General features: G+C 39.1%; 1 protein-coding gene across 1 annotated transcript in view; it reads right to left on the reverse strand.

Moving 5' to 3' along the window:
- Positions 1-5,288: 5,288 nt before the first annotated feature.
- The window catches only part of LOC105553927 (chromosome unknown open reading frame, human C7orf73), a 19,396-nt gene continuing 12,781 nt past the window's right edge, over positions 5,289-11,903 (reverse strand). Inside the window, exons 2-3 of the mRNA XM_012000115.1 lie at positions 8,198-8,251; positions 5,289-6,921 (exon numbers count right to left, since the gene is read on the reverse strand). Of these exons, the coding sequence (XP_011855505.1) occupies positions 6,847-6,921; positions 8,198-8,251 (129 nt within the window). The 3' untranslated portion in view covers positions 5,289-6,846. The remainder of the gene's footprint in view (positions 6,922-8,197; positions 8,252-11,903) is intronic.

The raw sequence follows: 11,903 nt of genomic DNA on the forward strand, positions 1-11,903 counted from the left end.
GCCTGTCTTACTTGCCTTCAGAGGCTAAGCCGTGCAAACTCACTAGGTTTTATGTTATTTTTAATACCTTCTTAGGAGTGGAAGATACCCAAGCCATCCTACCGAGGCAGAGTGAAACCAGTGACATCTTTTTTGGGGGAAACCTCACCCAGAACTTGAAACCTAATTGTCAGCTCCTTTCTCTTGCTCTTTTTTTTTTTTTTTTTTTTTGAGATGGAGTCTTGTTCTGTTGCCCAAGCTGGAGTGCAGTGACACGATCTCAGCTCACTGCAACCTCCACCTCCCAGGTTCAAGCGATTCTCCTGTCTCAGCCTCCTGAGTAGCTGGGATTACAGGCACGTGCTACCATGCCCAGCTAGTTTTTTGTATTTTTAGTAGAGATGGGGTTTCACCATGTTGGCCAGGCTGGTCTCCAACTCCTGACCTCAGGTGATCCACCTGACTCAGCCTCCCAAAGTGTTAGGATTACAGGCATGAGCCACCATGCCCGGCCATCAGCTCCTTTCTCTTAAGTGCTTCTATCCTAAGTTCCCTCCACAAGAAGGCGTTCTTAGTAGGTCTTCTTCATGGCAATCAGTACTCTTTCATCACTACTTTGATTCCCTGTTAAGCATCTCTCTTCAATGGCTCCCCTTTACCTTGGCACCAAATTCCCATAAAGATATAGTGTTCCCTTTCAGAAAAAGGCTGGTGTTGTTCTACTAGTCAAAGGAAAGGGAAGTCGGCCGGGTGCGGTGGAGGCAGAGGCTGCAGTGAGCTGAGATCGCACCATTGCACTCCAGCCTGGGCGACAGAGCGAGGCTCCGTCTCAAAAAAAAAAAAAAAGGAAAGAGAAGTCAAGAAAGAAGATACATTGAGATTAACATCTCTCTCTCCACCTGTCACTAACCACAAATCTATTGCCTTGGTTAAGTTTTGGGAGGGAGGGAAAACTTTCCTACCAGTCTTATAAGGGACACCAAAACTATAATTAAGACCACAGCACTATTATTATATTACACTGGCTTGCTTCTGGATATAATAAGTAGTTTGTTCCTGAGAAAACAAAGTACTAAGTAGTAGCCAATGGTCCAAACACATCTGTCACTTCCTACACATCCCTACATGAGCCCCTTGAGGGAGAAGAGCTGTCTATGCCTCTTGAAATCCCCCAGCAACTTCTACAATGTAGTAAGCTGTAAGTGCTCAATAAACGTGTCCCATGAGAAAAAAGCTGTCTGGAAATCAAGGCTTCTTTCTCCTCCTAAAGATCATGCCATTTTCTCCATGATAGATATCCTTGCTACATGACTGGCTATAGCTCTCAATCCCTCTAGTTTGTTGGCATTACAGATTTTTTTATTTCTACCATCAGTTGCTTGCTAAATATGTCTTAGGGGAAAGGGAGTCCCCTACAATTACTGCACTGTTTTAAGTGATTTTAAGTTACTATTGATAGCACGTGCAGTTTTCCCATAATAATTTATCTATAAAATCACTCCCTTAATTGATCAAGCATCCGTGAGTTGTAAAGTTTATTTTGGAGCAAAAGAAACAACCTCACACATCTGCTCCAACCACAGAATGTGACTGACCAGGGTTAACAGGAACATTAGTGCTTCTGCCCTGTGAGTTAGACCAAAATTATTTGTCCAATGTAATAGTTAAGACCTCACAAGCCCAAATGAAATACCAATGTTAGGTAAGCTACAGCTGATTTGATCCAGCCAACATCTCTAAAGTCATTTGCTTTAAATTTTCAAAAGAGTCAGGGTGTTAATCTTATTATCAGAAGAGCCAAACATCACATTTATGACCCATCACAGAATGCAGATCCTTTGCCCTTAAGTCAGACAGTAGGTCAAAGGTGTAGATAATCAGTAAGATTCTGGGAGTATAAGTAAAAAGAGAAAGAAAAGTTGATTTAGAATTAAGTGGACTTAGAATTACTGGCCAGTATTCAACTATGTGAGAACCTGACTCACTCCTGAAGGGAAAGCTGTGCCAGCAACTGCTGCCAGGTGCTCCGAGTAATGAATGCATTCAACTAGCCAATTTAGAAAGAGCGTTTATTTCAGTCTGGTCTACTAACTGCTCTCTGTTCTTTCCCAGAACTGGAGATTCAAGCCAAGCAAGGTTGCCCATTCCAGTGACAGGAAATGGCAGATATGATTAATAACTCCTTGTCATCTAAATCACTCCACTGTTGGATAACTTCTAGCCCTCCTTAATAGTCTTGTGTCTCTTGCAAATATAATTTAATTTTACCTTCTAATATTTTGTGGATGATGAAACTGTGAGCCAAAGTCACTAAGTATAGTTGCATCTTATTGTTAAGTCAATTCTTTATCAAATTTGCTTAAAGTTGCCTTTGAAGTTCCATTAAGTCAGACATAAAGTACATGGTACACAGTCTTTCACATTAATATTTACATATCACAAACACTCATGTACCATCTTTTAATAAATAAAAAGCAGCTAGTTTTCCTTCCAACATCAGAACAAATCTGTTTGTTCAGCTATACAATAAATGAGGTAGTTGGCTTCACATTTGGGGTCCGCGGTATTTGAAAAAGTCTCTAAACACTAGAATCACTCTCAGGACAGCAAGAAACTCAAAACCATGAGAACACAAAGGGAACCGAGACCACCTGAGTACACAGGTAGCTCAGTGGGGCTGTCCTCACTGAACGAACACTGAACACAACTGCATGCACTATTTACGTGGCACCTTTTTTGGTCCCAGTCCTGTACAATTGTGTAAGATGATGCAACAGCACTGTACCTTTCATAAGATCCTCCCACTGAGGCTGTGATTCAGGCAGGCCCAGGACCCAGGGTTTGCAGCGTCCCACTCTGGGAATTTCCAGAAGGTCTCGCTGTTCTCAGTTCATTTTTCTTTCCTGTGCCTTGCAAAACATGCCATATGTTAGGTCTTCAATGCTTGACTAAATACACTGCAACCAGATTTGGGAAAGGTATAAACTGAACACTTGAAAATCTAAGTGTCACAAACTCCCTATTAAGACCAGGCAAGATCTCAAAATATTTTCCCTTCACCACCCTATTCCTTTCCATAAGGCAAAGCCCTAATAGTCAATAGGGAAAAAAAGAACTCATTCATCTGTAAGGAATTGAAATGCTACATGCAAAACCCAAGACTGGAAGTTTAAGAAAAGCCTCATTTGCTTCCAGTACAGTATATAACGTTCCTTCAGGAGGAGTAACTCAGAAAGGCATTAAAAATGTGGGAGACCTCAGCAGAAAAACAAACACCGGCATAGTATCTAGGGAGTGAACGGCTTAGTGGAAATGAAAACATTACACATGTGTACATATGCTCTATGAGGCAACGTGTATAGACAACTAGAAAAACCACACAGCCTACTTTTCTCTATAGTCACACAAACTCATTGGGTAAATGAGTTAGAAAAGAAGAAATAAAATTGCTCCTTTAAATCAGAATCAGGTAACTGCTTAAATACATAAAATACCAAATCAGAAGAAAGGTCTAAAGATATAATTTTGGTAACTTCAAAAAATTCAGCCTCTTTTGACAATTTTAAATAAGATTTTTTTTTTCTTGCTTTGTTTTTGTTTTGTTTGGGAGGATTACAGTTTAGGGATAAGCTTTTCAAGTTCACTGTATTTATTAAGTTTCCAGCACCAATCCTGAAGTCTCGTATTTCACATGTCAGAGTGATCTGCACTAGTATTTTGAGCAACTCTCATTTTATGATCAGATGTGGCAGAAGTTTTCCTACCCATATTAGTAAGAGTTTTCAAACATTTTTTAAAGGAAAAAAAAAAAAAGGCATATCTTGTGGTGCTTCTTCCCACCGCTCCATTGATTTGTGTGGCAAGCGTTCCCACAAAATTCCCAGGGAAGGGGTAATTTTCAGTGTCACAAACCCCATTCACAGCAAGGATTTTCAACTACACCCTAAAACCATGATGGTTCTGGGTTCCTCCAACTTCACTGGGTTCCTCAGTGAAGATCATCCTGCCTGAGAACTCTGAGGTCCTTTTCATTGCTGCCAAGAACATAAAACTAGGAGAGGGCATCTGAATGGTGAATGCGAAGTCAGCCTGCACTGTGAGCAGTACACATGATGAAGCTGAACTTAAGAACTGATCTGCTGGATGGATCCCACTGGTAGAAATGATCTCCTTGGCAAGGTTAAGTGTCACCCCTAAGGGAAGCCCTAAGTCCAAATGAGCCTTATTTATAAGGTATAATACAAAGAGACCTAACTTCTAATAGCTAAGTGACCTCCCATCCCAAAGCAGCCACTCTGGGAGACCACATACACCATAGCAATGCTATCATGGTTGGTAACAAGGAATCTCTCTTTGGAAACAGCTTTCTAAGCTTCTAGCATTTTTAATACCCACAAGGTAAACCTTCATCCTTTGGGGCTCTAGTTCATTGTGCTAACAATTCAAGATCAAATCTTGTGAGCCAGATGGTATGATCCAGGTGGATACTGTAAATTTTCATCAGTATCAAAAACAGTGACTACAGAATAATGACAAATTTTTTGTGTGGTTCAGAAGCTGATTCCAAAAGTGACTGCAGAACTAGCCAAAAAGCAACAAGTTTGTACTAATAGCTACTATTTATTAGATAGTCTGCAAAGCACTGTGCAACATTACATACATTATCTCAATAATTTTTTTATGAAAACCCCACGAGGTGGATATTTACGTCCACATCTACAGATAATGCAAGAGTTTCTGAAAGAATAAGCTACAAACCCCTCTGACACACAATTTACCTATTAAATGAACCTAAAAGTTTAAAAAAGCTGGGCGCAGCGGCTCATGCATGTAATCCCAGCACTTTGGGAGGCTGAAGTGGGCAGATCACTTGAGGCCAGGAGTTCGAGACCAGTTTGGCCAACATGGTGAAACCTCGTCGTTACTAAAAACACAAAAATTAGCCAGGTGTGGTGGCAGGCACCTGTAATCCCAGCTACTTGGGAGGCTGCAGCCCGAGAATCACTTGAACCCAGGAAGAAGGGGATGCAGTGAGCTGAGACTGCCACTGCACTCCAGCCTGGGCAGCAGAGTGAGATTCTGTCTTGAAAAAAAAAACTTAAAAAAAAAAAAAAAAGAATAAGCCACTTGCCCATGATCACGCTGCTAAGAAAAGTCAAACCATAATTTAATCCTAATCTGTCTCACACACAAAGACAACCTTGACAGGAATAAAACTTACTTCCATGTAGGAGAGATGCAACTCGTCAAAGAGAAGCAGAATCACTTTATCACATACAGAATCAGTGTCATTACTGTCTGAAAAAAGATGCTCTGCACAATTCTGCCAATGTATTGATTCTGAACCTGCCATGTCTTCAAAAATGGCATTATTAGTGAAGCTGCTCAACAAGCCCTCTGAAACAAAACAGCTAATGAAATGGGTATTTATATTTAGTCTAAACTATACTTTTAGGACTTTATCTTATAGCTCTATCCTGAATCGATATGTTTAATAACATTAGGAATGAGGTTATCATTGTAACAGCAAAAGAACAACCTAAGCATTCACCAGTAGCAGATTAAATCAATTATGTTGTATCTATTCAAAAAAATATTAGGCAGTCAAAAAAAGAATGAGGTTCCTTGCTACTTACTTGCTGATATAGAATGATCTCCATTAAAAAAAAAGAAGCGAGGGTCAGACCTCTGTGTATAGTTACTATTTGTGTTACACATGTTTGTTTAGGCACAGACTCTTTCTCAAAAGTATAAGGCAAAGTGGTAACAGTAACTTGTCAAAGAGGAGCCAGGAGCCAGAGAACAGGGGTGGGAAAGGCCCTTTACGTGAAATTACTTTTGTATCTTGTCCTATGGGAAAAGTTAATTATTCAATTTTTTTTAAATTTAAAAACAATACAAGCTGATTATACATTTGACAAATACAGGGAATTTCTGACTGCAGGAAAAAACAAAGCATCAACTACAAAGAGAAGCAGAAATTCTTCTTGAGCTGCTGATTTTACTATACATTTGGGCTACATTTTTTCTTAAGAGAATCACTACAAAGTAATAGTACAAATACCTTTTTTAATGTGAAAAGGTATAAAATCTCCTTTAAAAACTTTTCACTTATCCATCACATAACATCAAATGTACCTGTAATCCCAAGTATGATTCTTCTGAGAAGGAAAAGTCAGATCAAATACATCATTAAGGAAAAACATGCACACTAAATAGACTACGAACTCTACTGAGACAAAGACCATTATTTTGCATATTTTTTCATTCCCCAATTCCTGACAGGATTCTCAGAATCATTTCTTAGTTAATGAACAGCAAATTGACTCATTGGTTAAATTAGCAACTACAGAGCTGCCTAACAGCAGTACAAAATAAATGAATAATTCACCAAAACTAGCTCTAGATATTAATTTTAATTACTCTGTAGCAACATAATTTAGTACCAAATGTTTAAAAAGTACCCATTATAATTGCTAAACTGTGAAGTCACTATTATTTGTATCTGACCAGCTATACAAAACTCATCCGTTTTTCTCTTGACAAAAGGTAGTAAAAATCGCAAACAATAAAGAAGACGCTACTCATTAAAAGTCATGTTTACTAATCTAGCACCATAATTCCAGTCTTAGAACCTCCCATGCAGTTGGAAAGGGAATATGGGAAGAGGTGAGTATGTTGGAAATGTAGGGTAGTTCTCAAATTGGGGCCCCATTTTGCTTGCTCTAAAGCAAAAAACACAGGGTCTAGCAAAGAAGAGAAGTGCTGAGGCTGGAGTCGAAAACAAAAGCTTTTGGTTCAGATGGTAAAGGAGGCCCTCAAGAGCAGTAGAATCAGTGTATCCCGAAGGCAGTGCTGGAGGCAGTCTCATGCACTAGGGGGTTTCTTCTTGGCATCCAAGTCCTTTTTAATTTCTTCAAGTTTTTTAGCCAGGTTTGGTATCTTTAAAGAGAAAAAAGATTATTATAATTTTGCATCTACCTAATCAATATTCTTGTACTTCTTTTCCTCCAAAGATAAATGGTTTTACAAGCTTTTATCTTCCTCTGAAAGAGATCTCCTAAACAGTGGTTCTTTTTGCTTTCTTTTTTGAGATAGGGTCTCTGTCACTCAGGCTGGAGCGCAATGGTGCAAACATAGGTCACTGCAGGATTGACCTCCAGAGCTCAAGCGATCCTTCCCGCCCCAGTCCCGCAAGTAGTTGGGACCACGGACATGCCACCACGCCTGGCTAATTTTTGTATTTTTTGTAAAGATGGGCTTTTGCCACATTGCCCAGGCTGGTCTCAAACTCCTGAGCTCAAGCAATCTGCCCACCTCGGCCTCCCAAAGTGCTAGGATTACAGGCGTGAGCCACTAAACCTGGCCAATAGTGGTATTTCTTAGCCTCATAACTGCATAGAAAGATATCAGAAGTTGTCAGATAAGTATGCTCCTCTCTGAAAGCCACTTCTACTTTTGTATACCCACTTCCACTAGATCTGGTGCCAAGTAAAGGTTGTGCGTATAAACAATAAATGTGACATAATATAGCCTTTGCCTAGAAAACTATATGACTCAAACGAAGGTTGACAAAGGAATTCCCTTTGTCATACAAAAAGCTTTACAACAAAACAAATCAATATCATGTTTCCCTTGCTTGTCTTTTTCAAACACCTGTCCAGAATCCCCATTCGTAGGCTGCTGCACCACCTGGTTTTCAACATCGCCATCTATAAAGCGAGGTTAATACAACTTCACAAAACTCTGTCCTCAAATGTGCTACCCTTAGAATTTTGAAGATGGAATACAGATCTATATTTTTCAGTCCCCCTACCCAGATGCATCTCCAAAATTCTAAGTCATCTCTACTACTGGGTAGTGGGGCTGAAAATATTATCCAATTAATCTTTAAACTCTCACTTATCACATGATTTCCCTAAGAATTTTAAGAGCCCAACTTAATATTACTCTGAGCTAACAAGCCACAGCTAAGGATCTTCATGAGCCCAGCTGAACTGAAGGGATTTTTCCCTCTTGTGGTGATACGGAAGAGGACAGATGTTTCATGAGCTGTATTACTTTTTCAAACAATGGCAAACCATTCTACAACATTCAGGAGTTTGCCTCAGCCCTATGGACCTCATTTATGCTGGAAGTCACACCTTACCTCAAACAAAGAAAAGTCACTCTAAAACAGTTACATGGAATCAAGGTAGTCATGGATATGGCCACTTACGTCATAGTTCTGAGCCAGATACATTCCAACCACGTTGCCCAATGTAAATCCAAGCTGAAAAAATAGAATAGTAAGAGTTACAGTGCATACCGAGTCCTGTGCCAGTATGATTCCAAATTAAAATACGAAGACAGTATCTTCCTAAGAAGCTTAGGACAGTTAGAAGACCTTAATGTCCAGTCTAGGGCTGTGTACAACATGAGAGTCACATTTTTCTTCTATAAACACAGAGATGCCCTCTCCAGAGGCTAAAGAGTATACAAAAGAATAAATGGTGACACCAACCAAATGTAAGAAAAAAATAAAACCGCAAAAAATAATAAATGGTAACACTGTATAAATCTACCCTAAATTCTCTTATCCTCTCACAACTCACATAAATACTTGACTACAAGTTCTGGAAACTCAAGCCAAAGTTCAGATTTTTCTTGTGGAATGCTGCAATTTTTTGTCTTTTTTTGGTTATGGATATTGTTATTCCTTTTCAAATCAAATAAAAGTTATTCATAAAAGTTATACTATAAAAATACTTTTTAAAGTATTCACTCAAGGCCGGGCACAGAGGCTCACACCTATAATCCCAGCACTTTGGGAGGCCAAAGTGGTGGATCACTTGAGGTCAGGAGTTTGAGACCAGCCTGGCCAACATGGTGAAACTTCATCTCTACTAAAAATACAAAAATTAGCCAGGTGGGGTGGCTCACACCTGTAATTCCAGCTACTCGGGAGGCTGAGGCAGGAGAATCACTTGAAACCGGGAGGCAGAGGTTGCAGTGAGCTGAGATCATGCCACTGCACTCCAGCCTGGGAGACAGAGCAAGACTCCATCTCAAAATAAATAAATAAATATTCAGCCAAATCATAGGATCTCAGAGAATGAAGGGACTCTTCACAGTTTACAATCTCTTCATAGTTCAAACAGAGGACCTTGAGGCCCAGGATGGAAAGGGACTTCTCCAAGGACATTCACAACAAGGAGGACAAGACAATCTACATTAGCTTCACACTCAAAAACTAAAATATGTGATGACAGAAAAGAAGAGAAAACTCTGACACACCACTGAGAGCACATATGGCTTAGCACTCTGCCACAGGTAGTCTAACATGCTAACAGGTACAGTCTGGCAGGACATTAAAGGTCGGTGGGAAACACAGTGACAAGAGACAGGTGCAACATTTAGAAAACTTTAAATATTTATCCCATTTGGTGACTATTTTCCTAAACAAAAACTAGTTCATGAAAATTTAGATATACCCAAAAGGGCCAAGGCTCCTCAGCTTTGAGTTTTAATGATAATAATTCCCTGTTTTCCTCTGGTAATTAAGAGGCTCCATCTAGAGCTTAATTTTTCATTTTATAAATTCAAACTAGTATGAATTTTTTTCATCATTTTCTTTAATCAGTGTTGCTTTTACTCAATCAATACACAGCAGAGAGGTTTTAAAAAAATTAAGTGTGGCACTTAACACCATCAATCACACATGGCGTGACTGAACCTTATCTTCAAGTTGGAGATGCACATAGGGGAACAGAATGCAGCTGGGTTCTTAGTACGCTTTAAACGTACTAAGCTTGAAACAACAAAAGCATAATTTAAATTGGTTTGTTATTAGCAATAAGAAACATAGAAGAGGCTATCTAATCTCTAATCATAGACCATTCTAATCATTTGATTAATCAGATATGGCCTGCAAAATCCTACTTTTACCAATGTTGCACCTTGAAGCAGAATGATTTTTTTCTCCTATGGGTTGAAACCAGGTAGGAAGAGGTTTTCCAAATCCAGAAGGAGTATTAAATTTGCTTAAAAGAAGAGGAAAAAAAAAAACAAAAGAAAGTATTAGCTCTAACACCAAAAAGAAAAAACATGGGATTTTAAAACTTTCAAAAAAAATAATCGAGTTCGGTTCCACCACTATCAGGCGGTGTGCCTAAAGCAAGACACTTAACCTCTCTGGAGCTTTGCTGATTTGAGCTTCCTGATTTATAAAACATTATACTCACAATGTAATGTCCAGCTCCAACATTCTAAGATTCCTAGTTCTTACCATATCTGTCTCTAAACAAATGTGGCATGTCTAACGTGGCTTCATTTTGGCAACTTCGCCAGGCATCAGGGCACATGAAAACTCATGATTATTTTAAAACACAACACAAAACAAAAACCATAAGCCTCTAAATAGTCATATCCAATTCCAGTTTCAGAATACTACCAAATCTACCAAAGGGGTATTGTAAGATTAAATACACAAGAAAAATGTCACTAAGGGAAAAATGCATGAAGCCAGAAAAGCATATACAGTATGTTGTTCATGGGATGGTCAATAGGCATGTTTACACACACAAAAAAAACCTAAATCTGAGGAACAGTGACTCAGTCTGAGAGGTTAGACTGGAGTCAGATTATAGGAGGTCTTGGATGAGTCTGAAACCTCTTTGTAGGCCAAGAATGCCTAACATCTTCCTGGCCAAGACCTGGAAACCTCATCAGTAGTTCTGTCAGGTGAATGCCATCACAATGCCCTGCTTCCCCTACATGGTCACCCGTTAGTATTCCCTGTAGAGAAGACTGTGGCATAAGGAGTGCAATGCCTTCTTCCCAAGCTCAATACTAAGTGCATGACTATCACACCCTCTCTGCAATAATTTTGAGACTTTAGGGGTATAAAAAAGTAGCTTCTTTTCACAGGAACATTGGGGACAATTAATGGTACAACACTGCAAGTTTGAAAACAGAGGACTGAGATGAGGAAAGTAGTGTACAGGAAAAATAGATGGGAAGAAGATGCTGGAGCTAAGAGCCCCAAAAGGGAAGTCTAGATTGGCACAGAGCAGTATACAACAGAAGAATTGCATTGTCAGCTCTATAAATAGAGAGTACACTAAGAATCAGTGAAGCTCCACAATCCATTATCCACAATTCTGAAACCCAACTCAATCCAAACTACATTACATCATAACTCATTTGGTAACAAAAGCATACCTGACCTGAACTAACAGCAGACTATTTATAGTCATTATCACATTTTAGTGTGAATAATCATTTTTTGCTATAGCAATAGAAATCTTTAAATATAGGATCCTGCCTTAGACCTCCTCACTGGAGAATATGTCTCACAGCAAAAATATTAATACATTTGATTACAAAGTGCTATCCCAGATGCTGCTGGGGGTGTTAAGTACCGAGGTACATGATGCAGCTTATTACTTTTCTAAAATCTAAAAGAAATCTGATTTCCCAAATACATACGGCCCCTAAAGATTTTGATTAAGGGACTGCAGACCTTAATATACTAAAAATCAACTTCATATTTAGCCCCATGAAAGGATTAAAAATGATCTCTGCCCTTAGATAACTTATATGATGAATAGGAAGAAATGTTAGGTAAAATAGTTGTATAACAACAGAAGGCAGGACCCCGCACAGGATTTTCAATGTTAACAGATGCTCCAAAAATCAGAACTAGGCCATGCATTAAGTGGCAAAATGAATGATACAGAAGTGATTCTTTTAAGAAATCATACTTGAAAAATATGTACCTCAGGTTGATATTAAAGGCTCTAAATATGCTAAGTGTTCACATTTAAACTGGTGATATGGTTTGGCTGTGTCCCCACCCAAATCTCATCTTGAATTCCTACATGTTGTGGGAGGTAACTGAATCATGGGGGCAGGTATTTCCCATGCTGTTCTCATGATAGTGA

Source organism: Mandrillus leucophaeus, unplaced genomic scaffold (genome assembly GCF_000951045.1).
Source record: "Mandrillus leucophaeus isolate KB7577 unplaced genomic scaffold, Mleu.le_1.0 Scaffold619, whole genome shotgun sequence".
In the NCBI taxonomy this organism is placed as follows: domain Eukaryota; kingdom Metazoa; phylum Chordata; class Mammalia; order Primates; family Cercopithecidae; genus Mandrillus; species Mandrillus leucophaeus.